This window comes from Phyllopteryx taeniolatus, chromosome 9 (assembly GCF_024500385.1).
Source record: "Phyllopteryx taeniolatus isolate TA_2022b chromosome 9, UOR_Ptae_1.2, whole genome shotgun sequence".
Taxonomy (NCBI): Eukaryota; Metazoa; Chordata; class Actinopteri; order Syngnathiformes; family Syngnathidae; genus Phyllopteryx; species Phyllopteryx taeniolatus.
Window position 1 is genome coordinate 28,586,677 of NC_084510.1, and position 18,373 is coordinate 28,605,049.

General features: G+C 42.9%; 1 protein-coding gene across 5 annotated transcripts in view; it reads right to left on the minus strand.

The window, feature by feature from the left end:
* asic1b (acid-sensing (proton-gated) ion channel 1b) overlaps positions 1-18,373 on the minus strand; it is a 153,442-nt gene that overhangs the window by 24,749 nt on the left and 110,320 nt on the right. For 3 of the 5 annotated variants that reach the window (XM_061785030.1, XM_061785029.1, XM_061785024.1), the window contains one exon: positions 1,014-1,164. In XM_061785030.1, the coding sequence (XP_061641014.1) occupies positions 1,014-1,164 (151 nt within the window). Of the gene's footprint in view, positions 1-1,013; positions 1,165-9,727; positions 10,366-18,373 lie in introns of those variants that run through there. The other 2 variants (XM_061785026.1, XM_061785025.1) reach the window with 1 other exon arrangement.

Consider the following 18,373-nt stretch of genomic DNA (forward strand, 5'->3'; position numbering starts at 1 on the left):
AACAAGCTACCGAAAAAACAACTTAAGAAACAAACAAGCTACCGAACTTCGTAACTAACAAGCAAGCTAATACATTTACCAACAAACTAACAAAGTAACTAGCTAACTAAGCAACATATAACATTAACTAACTAGTGGAGCTCTCACCAACAAACTTACTTAGTAACAAAATAGCTAACTAAGCAACTAAACCCAACTAGTTAACAGGATTAAAAATATCAAAAAATATAAAAATGATAATGTTAAGAAACAAACTTTAAAAACTAGCGAACTCACAACTCAACGAAATAGCAAACAAGCTCAATAACAAAGTAGATAACGAAGTAATCCGCCACAGTAGGTAGCTACTGTAACTAGATAGTGAAGCGTTTGTGTGGTCCGCACCCCGTGTGTGTGTATGTGTATTATATTAAAAAACAAAACAAAAGACGTGACGCGTGGCAGCAAGGCCATTAACGAGCGCTCCACCACTAATGGAGGATCCTGCCACCTCCATTGATTTTGTGTCTGATGAATGGTTCTGTCTGTTTGGGAATCATGTTAAGCACAAGCTGTGCGTACCACTGATCAAGTTGTATTGCAATGAAATCCAATGGATCCATTTGTCTTCATATGGGCAACACGCTCAAGAGATGAGTTGAGAATCGAACCCGCAAACTAATTTAAAGCTACCGTAGCCATGACAGCTGCTACTGCATATGAATCAGTGCCTGCATATACAATTTGGAGGTGCCCACCTCATCTTAATTTCAGGCTGCATCTGGCCCTAAAACCTCTGACATCACGAAAACTGGTATCTGAAAGGCAGTCCACGAGAATGACCAGAATGGTCCCACCGCTTCCTCAATTTGTGCCAGGAAAAAAAACTCAAAGATTAAATAAAGACAGTGGAATGATTTCAAATCTGCTATTGTATGGTGTAAATGGTTATAATTTTGGACATCTAAACTCCTCCATGTAATTAGGTGGATATTTTGTAGCAGGTCGTCTGAGGCAATTTGGAACACTCTTACCCGTCTCTCCCCACACGGGCAAGTATTCGTCCTGCTGGATGTCCAGCATCAGCTCCAGACCATTGCCCATGCCGCCCTTCATGGTCAACAGCAACGGCCGCCCGTCCTGGCCCGAGTTGAAGGTGTAGCACTTTCCGTAACGTGTGAAGATCTGACAAAGACAGAAAAGAAAAACAAAAACAAATGCATAATTCTACGGTCCAATAAAAAAAAAAAAAATACACAAGACTACGTATGCTTGGAGTGCACCAAATTCTAGTCTCCACAGTGAAAAGCACAGCTGTGTCCTATTGGCAAAACCATGCCTGCGAGTCAACTAATGGATGTATAATTGAATATAACAGACATTAGGAAATGGAAAGCAATGCCCCGCATCCAGAATGCAACCTGCGGCATTTGTGAGCCTCGTATTAAAGCATCCACTCTGCACTAACTAACCAGTTAACCTTCACTGTGACATTAACATGAAGGAAAAATGAATCCAAATACAGAACATACCTCATATGTAATTGTATTCGTGTATGGCCCTGGCCACACCCAGGCTCTGCCCCTGAAGGATCCATGCCTGAGATTGAACACAAAGTTGGCCATTTTGGTTTAGGCAAATGCGAAGGCTCGTACTTTGACAACCGCCTACTAGGGAATTTGTTAAAAAGAATCCCAATCAGAAGCAGGTATTCTAGACAGATTGTTTTGCCTATGCCCCCTGGTTCATTTCATTTTGAAGCTTTGCCATAAAAAGTGACAAATAAATGTGCTTCTAAGGACCTCAAAAGGTCTGACAACAACCGGAGTACCTGGAGAAAACCCAGGCAGAACATGCGAAGTCAACACAGGCGGGGCCGGGATTTGAACCCCGGTCCCCAGAACTGTGAGGCAGAAGCGCTAACCAATTCCCCACCGTGCCGCCACTACTCAAATGTCATGTCAAATACTGCATAGCTATGAACTCAAAAAATCCAATTCTGTCCACGGGGGGGTACGTATAATAGATTATAGCTTCATAAAAGCATTTGAGACAGAAATTAGCCCGAGAATATACGAGTTATGACCTTTCAAAAAGCTCCGGAGTGTCTGCACCGAGCCGACTCTCAAGGGAGGCGGATACACAACATTGATTTTAACACCCTTCAAAACGCTCCTTTCACCTTCATCACATCACTGTTCATCATCGCCATTGGCTGGTGTGTTCTGGTGGCATCTCACCTGCTAATTATGCTTTACAACCACACAAAGTGCGGTGGGATGAGCTGAATGAAAAGCCCCTGGCATCCAAAACAAACCGCTCATTTGTTTAACAAGCAAACAATTATCAAGGACAATATTGCTGCTGCCTTTGTCAAAAAGACAGAGAGACGACGCTGTTTACGCTCAAGATGCTACTTGCACAATATAAGGAAGTGAATGTGTTATTTTAAAAATTGTGCTACCGCTCCAAATAATTGAGTGGGAGGGGCTTTTATTATTATCATTATTATTATTATTTATGAGTTTTGCTGTATTTTCTCCATATCAAATAACCTTTTTTTTTAGGGTAATGTTTTAAAATGAGTTCATATTTAAGTATTTTAGAATCACACTTTGTTGTATGTTTACAGTTTAAAATATGAATATAGGCAATTATAAAAAAAAAATTCGAGGGCTTCAATTATACTCTATTCACAGCAGTGCTCGATCCCTATCCGCCGCTAACAGCTGCATTCCAATTGACGTCAAGTGAAAGTAAAACAAACTAAGGATGGTGGGCGGTTTAAAATGCGGAGGTACGCCTTTTCGTTACCATGCCGACCGGGGGTAGAGCTAGGCCGTTGTGACGAAGCAAGCGACGACTCAGTGCTGCCACCTTATAAATATTGTCTCTATATTTTGCGAAATTTCCAACCCCTCTCGTGAGTTTTTATAAAATGAAAAAAACAAAAAAAGATTGGGAACAATCTTTTATGGTCTTATTGGAGACGTGTGGAGACAGACTCGGCCCCCTCCCCCTCGGCATCCAGACTGCAAATCAATGTCACTTGCACAAATCCACCAATTATTAAATTGAATAAAAAATACATTTGGGGCACAGCCCTACTACTACTACTGTAGGTCAAATAAAGGATGACCCATTTTACCCCTAATCAGCCTTCCAGTGGGCCACCTGCGCGAACATGTTGATAGCGTGGAGACTAACTTCAGGGTAGGCCCGAGTTGCTGTGGTAACCACCTGCATTGAGTCATGTGTAGCAGCGACGGGAGGGGGACCCGTGGTGACCTTGGAACGGGAGGCGGCGAGTCTTCGCAACACGTCAGCCTATTGAGAAGCTCACCCGAGGTTCCTCGAAGCGCAGCGTCAAAGCGGAGGTTTTTCTTCACTTACAATCAAACTAAGCACAAAGGAGCGTGTGACATTTCTCTTAATGGACAAACCAAAAAGCTCGAAGGTGATGGTCAAAGAAAACCTAATTAAGTAGCTAGACGGGGACGCTCATACTAAGCTTTCTCCTGTCTATTTCGCATAAATGTTGACCAAATATTCATAATCCCTAAGCAGCTTTGCTTACAAATCCTATACTGCAGTCACATTGCACACACAGCCTTCATTTAGACAGACTGTATCTGATGGAGCCCGCCGGCGTGAAAAAACATCAGGCGTCATCGACCCATTTGTGTTGCCGCAAAAGAAATAAAAAAATAAAAAGATGCTATCATCTTTGCTGAATAATTCACCGAGTGACAGCCTGAGAGTGTTGAGACCGCCCTGGGTGAGGAGTGCCTGTGAGAGCGCCACACGGAGACACAGGCTCCACAAATTTGCCAAGGAACGAAGCAGCGATCCCAGTCCCGGCCACTGATATCAATGGGAATGCTGGGCAAAAATAAAATAAAATAAATAAATGCAGTTTTGCGGCGCGGTGACCCGACTGGTTAGAGCGCCTGCCTCACAGTTCTGAGGACCGGGGTTCGATCCCGGCCTCGCCTGTGTGGAGTTTGCATGTTCTCCCCGTGCCTGCGTGGGTTTTCTCCGGGCACTCCGGTTTCCTCCCACATCCCAAAAAACATGCATGGTAGGTTAATTGACGGCTCTAAATTGCCCGTAGGTGTGAATGTGAGTGCGAATGGTTGTTTGTTTGTATGTGCCCTGTGATTGGCTGGCGACCAGTTCAGGGTGTACCCCGCCTCCTGCCCGATGATAGCAGGGATAGGCTCTAGCACGCACGTGACCCTAGTGAGGAGAAGCGGCTCAGAAAATGGATGGATGGATGGATGGATGGATGCAGTTTTGCCTGTCACACAAAAGAAGAAGAAAAAAAAACACCTGGCTTGCACACAGATGAAGGTGCCTGTCAGCGGGTGTCAGTTCATTGAATAAGTGACAGAGCCAGTCGCCCAAACAAATCAGATCTAACGCCAAAAAAAGCTTTGAAGCAGACAAGTTTTTCTTTTTCAATTTGAAAAGGTCCACACACTTAACACTCACTTATTTGATGCTCACTGAACTCAGCCTTTTTTGAGGAGGTGGTCCTCGCTAATGCAAATGAGCCAGCGCACATTACGTCCTCCCCGACCGCGGGGCCAGCAAGCCCACAGGGCGATGAAAAACGAGCATGCATAAAGCCAGCAAAAGGATGGTTTGCATTTTCACCCATGGACGCAGCACTTCATGACCAAGCTGTCAAAATGACACTTGTTGACGAGCGTAGCAGATCTGAGAATCTGGCGCATGCAGCGGACACATTGCGCAACACAAATACCCCCCACCTCCATGTAAACATTTGAATAGAGGTTGAAGGACTTCAGATTTGAAGATTTGTCATTGATAATTGTTTTTTAGTCAATTCACTGTGCACGGCTCTAAACTAGCTTGCTCACTCATTCTCGCCGCTGTCATCGGTTGCACAGGCCCCACCCCCTATTATTCTGACAAAAAACATTAAGTTGCCTAGGAAATGTTTTAAATTGTGAAAATGCATCATATGTCTCATTTAATGCAAAGTAGATTGTTGCATTCATGCCAGGCCAGTGGGTAGCAGCGTAACTGTAATGAACAACCTGGTTATTTCCCTTTCGATTACATGTTACCATGACACTCGGGCAATTGTTTTACAAATTGATGTAAAACTGAGCTCATCTGAGTTTTACTTTTCATAAGTCCACTGTACAAAAATGAGTCCATAAACATTTAGGGACAAACAGTCGATGGGCAACTCAGCAATGAGTCATTTGTATTTCCCACAGGGGCTAGTGGGAGAAAAACAGGGCCATTATACTATTCTCGGGCTAATTTCTGTCCCATTATAATGAATATTGCACTTTTATTCATCGGGTTGTTAGAACGACCTCGATAAGCGCGGGCGCAGTCGAATTCTAATGCTGGTTAAAAAAAAAACAACACACACACCATAACCTTTTAAGATGATAAGCAGTGGCCGCCCGTGATTAATGGGGGACCTTATTTTGTGATTTTCTAAGCTTGTTATTTCTCTTCTGGAACTTCACCAGAGTGGCCCTGCAGGACTGCAAAGTTCAAAGCAACCCCAAAAGTAAGAAACAAATAAAATATTACGCTAGTACTTTGTGGATGCCCTCAAAAAACAAGCTTTTTCCCTTTTGGCCGCCAATGCCACTTTGGTCCACTTCGGGAAGCCTAATGAAGTTCTGCTGCTGCATATGGCGCCTGCGGTATTTGCTAACAAGCGTTACAATTATGCATGCTTACTCACAGTGAAAATCCAGATACGATACAGTTGGGAACCCTTGTTAACAAAACAAAAGCATCAGGAAACGACAATTGCGCAATAATTTCTAAAACAATTGATATGCCATATAAGCAGTGTTTCTCCACTGATGCTCCACAGACAAAAGGTGAGTAAAAAAAAAAAAAAAAAGTCGGCAAAGTCAGTTGGCACACCAGCACACCCACGATCTTAATAAGGACAAGCGCAACAGAAAATGAATGGAGGGATAATAAGGTCACGCTCAAGTGGATCTGTCATAACTTCATCAAATTGAAGAATGAGACACTATTTCTGGAGTAGCAATCAGATTTTTGTATCCTTGGGAAGAAGGTTGGTCTGCCATATTTGTTTTTGCCCCTTCACCTGTGAAACAAAGTGGAGAAACACAGCATTGTATCCATGATACAGCAGGATTTTAAGTCATCTGAAGAAGACAGCCCTTCGACGTACCTCGGTGGCGCCGACGCCGCATTTGACGACGTGCCAGAACAAAGTCATCTTCGTCGATTTCGTTTTTTTTTCTTCAAAACAAAAGTTTGCTGGTCCGTGATGAATTCACTTCATGCGTACAGCAGGAAGGCGGCTTCTATACAACTATCCATAAAAATCATCCATTTCCTATTGCGATTATCAGGGTTTACTCCTAATAATAAAGAAATTCAACTCTACACCACTGTGGCAGCATCACGGAAAAACTAAAGAAAAAAACAAAACCCCTGAGCACTCGCATGGTGATTTGGTGCCCCTTTTTTTTTTTTTTTTTTTTTAAATAGAAAAAAAAAAAGGAAATTCAAAACTTAAAACCATATTTCACAGGGGCTCTTCATCTTAATACAGCATGACAGAACACAGGAGGGAAATCATCCATCAAAGTGACCGAGTGGCCGGAAAGCAGCCAGAAAAAAAATTGAATTCAGTTAGAGCTTGTAAAAACAGGGAAGATTCCAGTCGGTGGAGTGTACTGTGCAGTGGGCATGTTCTCGGAAATAACTCCCAACAAATCACATTTACAGCTCTGGGAGAGCCGCCCCGACAACAAGGGTGTCGTCCCCAGTCAATACATCCTGAAAACTACATGATGGAAAAAAGGGGGGCCTCCACGGCTCCCCCCACCCGCCTTGCGACCGACTCTATTTCACGCAGACAGCTTGTCTCGCTCGCCCGGAGGCCACGCGGGTTTCATCGATTATCAATGCAGCCCCCACAAGTCCCACTGCCCCCCCAAAGAAAAACACAGGCCCCTGCTCTGTTGATCTGAACGACAAGCTGCTGCTGCTTGGCCACCCTTCGGAATGCAACACCAAAGCATCCCTGGCGCGTTTGAATGTTTGAAGTCATGCGCCTGAGGGATTTTAGGACTAAGAGACAACAGTCAATGTATTTTGGAATACCAAGCGGCACTCAAACGAGCTCGGCGAGTCAACACGGTTGTGTAAACGCAGCGTTTCCCAACTTTTATGGAGCCAAGGCACATATTTTACATGAGCAAAATCTCACAACAGGTGGTGAGAAGTAAACAAATACAAAAAAAAAATGGTTACTTTACTTAAGTGGATTTTTCACTATACCTCGTTATTTATATTTCTGGCAACTTTCACACGTACTTCATTACCTAAAAAAATAAACAAGTTTTACTATTAACTAATACCACTGCAGTTGTCGAAATCAGTGGTTTTCAAACTTTTTACATCAAAATTCCTGATTGTCTACGTACCACCATCAAATGTTGACCGAAAAAAAAAAAGTCTATATTTTTGTTAGCTACTGTAACATTATGTACATTTTGAACATTAACACTGCGCTTAAATATAGCATAATAATAATAATAATAATTCAATTCAAATGATTGCACAACATCGCCCCTACCAATATGGCCGCCACATATGCACGTCGGTTAGACTGGCGTATCCATTCTGGGGGTGCATTGCATTAGCAACAGGGTTGCAAATCAAGGCTGGGCCTAAACGCTAGCTGTGTTAGCTGATATTCGAACTGGTCAAGAAGACAATATAATGAAGAAAGAAAAACGGATTTTTTTTTTTCTCATAATATGAGTGACAAAAATACGAAAACAGATGTCACCGTGATTGAATAACTGAAATAATTGCCGATGGCAGCCAGTGAAGTAATGTTGAGGTTAGTCTCATTTAAATCAACAGTGCGAAGTGTGAGTTATGCTATTGCTTTTGCTAATGTTTACTTCTGTATTATTACTGGCACACACGACAGATATATACACTACATTTGTTAATGACAGTTCAATTGTATTTAACTTTTCAGCACAATAAATTTGCATTTCATCTTGAATAACTTTGTTATTCTACGTTAATTTCGCGAGAATTTTTATTTGTGTGCAATACATTTCAAATGAATCATAAATACAGTCGAGTACAGTTACTTAATTTTCCTACATTTAAGCACTGTGTTAATGTTCAAACTGTGACTAATGGTACAGCAGCTTACAATAATATTCAATATACTTTTAAGAACAAACACCTGCCTGGTTTTTAATAACTACTTGGGCCTACTCTGCGACTGTATTTTAATGTTGGTCATGATGGTGGTACTTGGAGAGTGAAGTGTTTTTTGAGGAGGAACTCGGTATAAAAGCTTTGAGAGGTACCGATCTAGTATGATAGCTAAACAGTGTGCTACTACTACTCTCACTACTAGTATGACCATTACTGTGGCTGCCCTGCTCTAGTGACTTTGCGAATGTACTTGCACATAAATACATTTTTAGGGTGTGATGGGACAACCCAAGCCAACCATATGGCACCTCCTCTGGCGTCCATCACTGCTGGATTAATGTGTTTACAATTCCGCGCTCACAACAGACCCGCACTGCCCCTAATGGAGATTTTTGATTCATGTTGAGTTGCCTTCCCAACGCACTCGATGTTGGCCTTTATTAGTTAGCCGTGCTTCCATTGATTGCACTTCATCGTTGCACGCAGGAACTCTGCTGTTGTTTCTCAATTCAATTCAGTTGTATTTATATCGCGCCGAATCACCGCAGAAGTTGTTTCAGGTGTCTTTAACCAGTGCTTCCCAATCATCAGGAGTACCATGAGAAATTGTTTCATATTTCTCTTAATTGGTCCAAAAGTGATGATTATTATTTTTTAACAACAAATAATGTATCTTTTTCCATCTATCTGCGGAACCGTATGCAGCACAGTATGTTGGACTACTTTTTTTTTTTCTCCCGGATTTCTTAGCGTCCACACACATGGAATTCGCTGACGACTTTGCCCCTACTAGCTTAAAAGGGGTGTGTATTAACTCCTTCCTGTCCTTTGCCACCGTAATTGTGTCACTCACACTAATGAAACCCTGTTATTCATATTATCTGAAAAGACAAGCATGCAATCCTATTTTAAAATCATTATTAGTGTGTAGCTAAGTTTGTTCTCAACCGGTTAGCACACAGCTAGCATGTATCTAGGATGTATTCTTAAACAAAAACACTATCATTAGCATTTATTTTTCCACCCTGGTACTGTAATTACAATAATATGAAAGTTAAACTAGTATTCAAATCCAATTTGACTTTATTTTAAAAGGATTTACCCAGCAATATTTTTCAAAATATGTGTTTTTAAGGTGCCTTCAGTAACAGAGTTGCACAAAACGTCATAAAAAAGCGTACCACAGACAAATGATATCATGGTTTGTTTCGCTTTAAAACAGACATATAAAAGAAATGGCTAAATGGCCTTCCAATTGTGGAGTGACCTATGTGCCTCGGCTCAGTAAAAGTTGGGAAGCACTGGTCTGGAATCGTAAAGAGGTCACATCAGGATGCAAAAGGAGTCCTGGAAAGGAGTCGTTCATGCGCGGAGGAGCTCAAGATGAGGCCGTTAAAGCAGAGACTCGCATTGCCAAGCAACAACATGCACTCGGTTAACTCCAGCAACCTGTTGCTGTTGGACTTAAAAAACAAAAACAAAAAAAAAGCAAAAAAACGAAAAAAGACTTTGTGGCCACACTCACGGTGCTAAAATTGCGCGGGCCGCACATCTCTCCCTGGTAGCGGCAGTACAAGAGCATCTCCTCCAGCTGGTGGCCCAGCCGGTCCAGCAGCTGCCTCATGGACGGCTGCGCCTCCCGCGGAGGAGGCAGAAAGTGGTTGAAGTCCAGGATGCGGGAGAGGGGCGACCAGGGCGGCTCGCTGCGCTGCGACGGGGCCGCCAGAGCCTCTCTGGCCGCGGGGGACACCTGCCAATTCCTCCCCAGGAGCCCCAGCCACCTCCCGGCGCTGAAGATGTCCGTCTTCTTCATGCGCCTGGGCAGCAGCAGGTTCTGGTTGCAGATGGTGACGGCGGGGAAGACGAGCCGCTTGGCGTACACCGTGTGCGCCTTGGTGTACACGGGCGACGAGAGCAGGTAGCGCACGCGGTTGGACGACCAGGCGAGCAGCAGAGCCACGGCCGCCAGCAAGGCCAGCAGCCAGGCCACCCGGCGCGGGTACGAGCCCCCGCCGAACACGTGCCTCAGGCCGTGCAGGCTGCTGTGCTTGACGAACAGCTTGCCCGCTTCGGCCAGAGAGCCCGCAGCCTTCGCTTTGTCGGAGCCGGACGAGTCGCATTGGCACATTTTGGAGTCGGTTGCAGATGTGCTCACCGTGCTCGTGCGCAACCGGCGCTCCGATGCGCGCCCTCGGACGCTTCAAGAGTTAAAGAGACCGAGAGAAGGCAGAGCGAGAAAGAGAGAGAGAGCCGCAGCCTTCTGGAGTTTGAGCTGACAACCGACACATTATGCCTCTTTAATAGGAATATAGGCTGCGCGTCCAGTGCGTAAACTGAATATGCAATACAACAACTGGATTTGTCATTTGTCAAAAAGTCCATTTAAGTTCAAGAAATTGCTGAGTTTCTCAACAATCTTGTTTATGAAAGGGAGATTTCAGATGGGTCTATTGCTTCCTAACATGGAAGCGTCCAGCGTTGTATTTTTTAGCAGAGGCTTAATGGCAGCTACTTTAGGAAACTCGCCTGACTGACGTGAGCAATTGATTATTTGCTGCAAATCAGCTAGCACAGACGTCGCAATAACTTCGAAAAAGTCAGATGGTATGTAGCCAAGACAAGGTACCACTATACGGTGTTCCCGGTCGATTCATGAATTTGTGTATTTCTTTGGGAACATATTCCCCATTATTCATAGAAAAACTCACCTATTTGCTGTATTTGTGCTGTCAAAAACACCCTCGATGCCACAAGATGGCGCCAAAAGCCCTGTCTTGGTGCCAAGGAACGATGCTGAAGTGACATTTCAACTGAGAGACAATTATGAATATTTTTAGGGGATTGTCTATTGTTTTTTTGTTTTCGCTATTCGCAGCAGGGCTTGGGCATCTGGCTTGGGAGAAAAGACTGATTGTCAGCGGAAATATCATTGTGTCTGTCCAAACACTACCTGTAATAACAATGATTTTTGTTGTTGTCATGTATGGGGTCTCTCACGTTTAAAAAAAAAAAAAAAAAATCGTTGTATAGCCACACTTCAGTCAAAGTCTTCCAAGGGCTATAGTACATTTTTGAATAAAGTAAAATGCAATTGTTGAGCATTTTGTATTACGTGGATGAAATGTTTGTGGCTTTATCAGCATGGCGGGCCGGATCAAATGCTATGAAGGCCCACGGGCCAAAGGTTTGCCAACCCCGGCTCTAAACTGCTTCGTTCCCATTATAGAGGACATCACACATTTGTTGGAAACTTGAGAAGAATAAGAATAATGAAAGAATCAACACGAGTATTCTCGATTCTCAGCATCCACGCAGGCAGGCTCTTGACATTTGTCAGAAGTCTCTTGAAAGAGAATAGATTGAGTTAAAAAAAAAAAAAAAAAATCACAGATTACAGGTCTCGTTTGTCTGGCTCCTTGACTTTCTTCTTGCCTCTGCATCTCGACCGCAGCCCCTCACGCCACCACAACCACCACCAGATGGGAGTAACAACTTGCTACATTTATTTAACCTTTTGGTTAATTTGTACTTGTCGGAGCAGTTTTAATGCAACATACTTTTTACTTGAGTATTTTTTTTTTTAAAGAAGAGACATTCATTTTACTTCTGAACAATGAGCTAACTTCTCCTTGCAACTTTTATTTTTATCGACCTAGTATTGCTCGTGCGATCTATTTGTTTTGGTTCATCAGACGGACTTCGGCCTCAGGCACTGCTACGTGACAAAGGTTCAGCAATCCCACGCAACCAATAGAGACACTTGACTCAATTTCGCCATTTCAAACGGAGCCAGGCAGTCGCATGACCGCACGCAAAGTCTGCGCCGCACCACACAAAAGTAACGTTTTCAAAGTCATTATGCTTGAATAGGAAACAACGGCGTGCGACTTGACCTGGCATCACATTTAATCTATGGTTACCTTACAAGACTATGAAAAAAACAGCTTGTCACCTGCATGTCATCTGTGTCAGCCTAAAAATGTTCACATTTCAGCCTACAACAATCCCACTTCAATTCTTATTTTATATCAGAAAACAGTTGTAATGTTATGGGAAATCTTTTGTTGTTGTTATCTTTACCACAAAAACAGATATTTTGTCATAAACGTCATCATTCTATGGTCATAAATTCATAAATGTTCGAGAGAAAAAGTATTATCTGTCCAAGATAGTCATAATATTATGGTATAAGTCATATTTTAACCAGTGAAGTTCTAAAATACAACTTTATCCTCATACTATGACACCTTTTATTATGGAAAAGCAAAAAAGACTATATTTGCTTGTATACTATTTCAAATGCTAATACAATTTATTTGTGAATTATTTTGAGGACTACCAAGCTACAGCTCACAGATGCCAGTTTGAGAAGCACTGCTTTAGTCCATCAATCACCATTTGCCCCATGATTGCTTCAGGGGAAAGTCCAGAAAAGCCTTCCAAGGTTTGTTCGGAGAACGACTTAGGGCAGCTGCATACTGAGGGATCGAACGTGACTGAACTAAATAATCGCGAACCAATTACAGTCAGCAGCTTCTTGCCGCACATGTACCGACGGAAAAACTGCGACCCCTGGTATTTTTATAGGGAAACAATGCATTGTGGCACCGCATGTACCGTGCTCTATTATGTTAATTGAACCACAAACAACTGGGCGGCTGTCGAGGAAGAAGCAAATTGCCCTGGCCGTTCTAGCCATATTATGATACAAATCGAGGAAATGTGTCAGAAGAAAGGAGACAGTGCGGATAATTGAGAGGCTGCTGGCAGTGATATTGACTTCACTCGTGCGTTTCGGTGGCAGAGACTCTCCACGCTTTGCTTTTTAGCCACAGGTACATATGATATTATATAGTAAATTATTGTAAAACACATTATATATATACTGCTCATTTTTGTATTGTTGCGGCTTGGCGGCGGCCGTCTGGATCTCGCTTCGTACCCGCAAACGGCAAACATGTTGTTGTGGAAGATCATGTAACGCATCATAACATTTTTGACTCCGTTACCTCTGTGACAGTGGGACACCGCTCACCTGCGATTCAAGTTTTGGAACGCAGCAAAACTAGTTCCTGACGGTTGGCCACTCATGAAAACTAGTTGCAGAAGCCCGCACACTGCGACAGTTCAGTCGTTTTCGGGCGCATCGCTCTGTATGCAGCGGGGCAGCCTTATACAAATGCAAATTCCACTGATGGAAATAAAAATGGTCAAGATGCTGGCAATGGACAAATGCAAATGATAGTGCAAAAAAGCAACACTGATGACAAGTTTCATCAGTCACAGGTGGTGGGGAGCGTGGCGGGGTGCGGTGGGGACGTGGCAGGATCAGGCTTATGATGCGATAAAGGGCCCTGAATGCAACTAAGATGGGGAACACTTCAGAAACCAAATGAAAAGTTGAATTCAAAATGAGAAGCAGCATTTTAACCGTGCTTGGTTAAAAAGATTCTGATTCCTCCTATTGAGAAGGCAAACGTGACTTTTCACTCAAAGAATTTTGAAGTCAGGTTTGATGGCAGGCACCAGTGGCGCAGGGAAAGTTGGCAAGGGTTGAGGGCAGCCAAGAGAGGGCCCCAGGGTGGAAATGAAGGTTTCAAGAGTGGAAATAGAAGTTTGGAGGGCAGGAAAATAAAGGCAGACTGCAATAGTTCAAGGTGCAAGATTATTAGAGTTCAACGAAAGTCAGCTCTGGCTTGAAGACAGAAATTGAGGTTTTGAGGCCTGGCAGCAAATGTTCCAGGACAATGCAATGCACATTCATACAAGGCAATGGCTCAAGGGCTGGCAGCAATGTTTTGAGGGCATAAATAAATATTTTGTTTACAGATTTTTAGGGCAGTCAGTGATGGTTTCAAGTACAGGCACCATAGTTCAAGGGAAAACAGAGTTTGATGGCCGGCAGTGAGGTTTCAAGGAAAGGCAGCAAGAGTTCGAAGAAGGAATTTGAGGTTTTGAGGGCAGCCAGCAAGTGTTCAAGGGTAGACAGTAAAGGTCTACCCTGGCACAGACAAGCAACAATAGCTCAAGGATATGGAGTGAGGGTTCAAGGAAGGACAGAGCGCAAAAGCAGTTTGGGGCAGGACGTAAGACTTCAAAGAAAGGTAGCTAGGACATGAGGATGGAAATTGAGGTTTTGAAGGCAAACGTTCGAGACAGAAAATAGTCCAAGGTGGCATTTGAGGGGGTAAATCAATGTTTGAAAGGGAGAGATTTAGGTTTTCAGAGGAGTTCAAAAACACGGAGCAGGTTTCAACGGTACACCGAGAGTTTGATGGTAGCCAACACTGGTTTCAGGACAAAAATATTCAAAAAGCAGAACTTGATGTTTTGAGAGCAGTCAGCAATGGTTGGATGGCTGGCAGTGAGGTTTCAAAGAAAGACAGCAAGCGTTCGAGGACAGACAACGAGGGTTCCTGCACGATAGTCGAAGTGTATAGACTGTCAAGATTCGATGGCAGACACTGAGAAGAGCAAAATCGTAAGGGTTCAAGGAAACGCAGCTCGGGCTTGACAAAGGAAATTTGAAAGTTTTGAGGGCTGCCAGTAATGGTTGAAGGCCATGTGTAAATTGATGTTAAAAGAGAAGAAGTTGAAGTTTTTGTAGGGCAGCCAGTGATAGATCAAGGGAACGTAGCAAAAACCAGCAAAGGTTTGTGGGTATAAAATGATGTTTTTGAAAACAATGGTTTATGGGCAGATAGTAAGGGAAGGTAGCAAGGGCAAGCACACGTTTGAGGTTGTAAGTTTACATTTGAAGGGCAACATTTAAAATTTTCTGGGCAGCCAGTAAGGATTCACTGGAAGGTAGCGTGGGTCAATGGCTGAAGGCACAGGTTTGAGGGTATAAATTGACGTGTCAGGAGCCGAAGTTTAAGTTTCGAAGGTGCCCAGTGACGGTTAAAGGGAAGGTAATGAAGACCAGCAGAGGTTTGAGGATATAAATGGATGTTTTATGTGCAGAAATTTAGGTTTTGACGCCAGTCTGCGATGGTTCAGGGACTGACAGTAAGGGTTCAACGGAATGTAGCATGGTTCAAAGACAGAACGCACAGGTTTGAAGGTGTAAATTGATGTTTCAAGACCAGAAGTTGAAGTTTTTGTAGGGCAGCCAGTGATGGTTCAAGGGAACGTAGCGAAGATCAGCAAAGGTGTGGGTGTTAAGTGATGTTTCAAGGACAGAAATGGAAAGTTTTGAGGACATTAAGCAATTGGTCAAGGACAGACAGGAAGAATTCAACAGAAGATAGCATGGATCAAGGGCAGAAAGCACAGCCTTGAGGTTGTAAAGTGATGTTTCAAGAGCAGAAGTCTGAGTTTTGAGGGCCAGTCAACAATGGTTCAAGTATCGACAGTGAGAGTTCAAGGGAAACGAGCGAGGGTCTGCACAGTTTTGAGGGTGTAAGTTGATGTTGAAGACACTGAGCACAGGCAGCCAGGTTGGAGACCATGTTTCAAGGCTGAAGAGGAGTTTGCAATATTTGGCTGGCAATAATGGCTGATGGCAGGGAGCAAGGATTGGATGGCAGTCAGCTAGGGTTCAAGGGCAGAAATCGAGGGTTCAAAGGCAGGTAACAACAGTTCAACGGCAGGTGGAAAGGGTTGAGTGCAGAAATGGACATTTTCAGGGATGCGGCGAAGCTTCAAGGGCGGCCAGCAAGGGTTCAAAGGTGGGCACAGGCGCAGTGGGGAATCTGCAGGAGGCTGTGAAACCATCACGCTCTCTGGGGGTGTTTTACTAAGTGGTGCGTCATGCTTGGCTGCTCATCATCTAGAATGTGTTAAAACCCCAAAAAGGAGCTGGGCACCATGCAGCCTACCGACTCTTGAACTCCCCCTAACAACTTGTGCCCCCCCCCCTTCCATCCTACACGGCTAAGTGTTGCGTGACCGAAGGCAAAAGCGGTGCAAAGAAAATTGTTTGCCGGCTGTAAAAAAAAGTGTTGATGAGATAACAGGCCTCTTTAAGACATGAACATAATGAAGTCTTTTTCCGGAATGCTGCCGAAGAGGATGTCAGTTGAGATATTCTTTTTGTCTTAACGCCGGACGTGCTGGCACTCGCCTTGTCTTCAGGGGCCCGCTGGCAGATGCCTTTTAGTGCTGCTATGACACATCCCAGCGCTTAAATTGGCCAGCGGAACATTCCGACGTTACGACTTCGAGAACGACTCCGTAGAAATGGAAAGAAAGAAACGTCAGCGGGAGAAAGGATACAAGATGAACAAAGGCTCTAATGTGACAAGAATGTGTATAAGTAGTGTTATTATTAATTTTTTTTTTCAATGAATTGTTTTACGGCCAGAGGGAGTATCATCTGAAGGATTATATAATGAAACGGTTGAGTTCAATCTGAATAATTTATTAAAATAAAAAAAAGAATGCACTGTGATCAGTGGAAAATTACATTAATTGGGGGAGTTACTCGAAGAACTTGTTAGAAATAATGTTGAAACGTGGCAGCATGGTGAGCTAGTGCTTTGCATGACCGCCTCACAGTTGTGAAATTCTGGATTCGAAACTCCAGGTACTCCGCCTTCCTCCTACATTCCAAAAATGTTAGGTTCAGTGACGACCAAATTGTCCACGGGTGTGAATGTGAATGGTTGTTTGCTTATATGTTTGCCTGCGATTGGCTGATGAAAGCCCCAGTTTTATCCGGTGACATATTACAGGTGCATTAAAAATTAAAATGTTTGTTTCAGCAGTTCTATTCAAATAAGTGAAACTCAAACTCTGTACAGATTCATTAAACACACAGGAAAATAATGTATTGAGTCTTATTTCTAGCAAAAATGTAAAAATCATTTTGGTTGTTTCTCATGCAATATTCAAATTTCTTGAGATGGCGAATTTGGGGTTTTCATTAGAAAATTGAATAATGCAATATTTCACTTGGTGTACTAAATAAAAAAATCTCACTTGAGACATGTTTGTTCTCCGTAATATATCCATGATAGCGATCCGCCATCCATACATATTCTTTATTCCCAACATGAAACGTTCATTATTTTGACATTCATTAAATGCAGGGTGGATTTTAAAAATGTTTTGGGGTACCTGCGTAATGAGTTCAACCTTCGGTTGGAGTGTACGCAACGGCAACCAGAGCTCAGCCAATCACCAGCAGTTTCATTTCATCTTTCAGGGTTCATGCAGGATTAATCTGATTACTGTGTAAGCCTTAATGTCCCTTTGGAGGACAATTAAGTCCTGTGCTAGTGTTTAATTGCACTCAGATGTCAATGGGAAAGTAGCTAGACAGGGTTGGCCAAAAGGTGCTTCTGTACATACCTGGTGATAGAACATGGACATATATTGTCTCCTGATCTAATTGGAATTGTCTATTACCTCAAGGACATTTATATTATTGACCTGCTCGCTGGCTTTATGGTGACATTCGCCAGAAAGGACTCCTAATACTTCTGACATTTGTGTACGTTCGCCTTGCACATCAGCAGAGGCTTTAGTTGAAACACGAGCTAATCTGTCTGGGTGAAGGTCTAATGATGGAATGAAAAAAAATACACAAAACAACAAAATATCAGCATGCAGCTTCAGGAATGAGATTAAACAGTTTCTACAAGAAACAAAACAATGTTTGTTCAGGGACCTTGCAGCGCCAGTCATCTTTTGTCTATTGACATCAAACTAGCAACCAGTTTAAAATACACAAACAATTAAAGAGAGGAAACATTGCTTCAATTAAGACTGAATTCAAATATAAATGAAAAAGGAAAGAAAATTAAAAAAGTCCATTACAAAACAAATGTTTCCTTGATCCCTTGGCAGATTACATTCAAACACACAATAGTGATTCGGTGTTGGAACGTGAATGAATCTGAAAAGAAAGAGTCACGGAATTTAACCCTTTAAAAATGATGGCACCTTAAAAGCTCAGTGTTGTAAACATACCGATTTTCAACACCTTAACCGATTCTTAAAATGGTAGCGATAACACAAATGACGAGAAAACGTGTAGTGCCACCCTCCACATCATGATTTTTCACGCTAGCAAATCAGACGGACACATTTGTTATTGTTTGGCCTTGGCTGTGCTATTTACAACACCGATAATAATCTGTCTTTAAATGTAACAGACTGCTCCCATAGTGGGGTTTCTGTCAAAAAAAACAAAAAAACAACTCTGCCCCTCTATTAGTTTTCATAA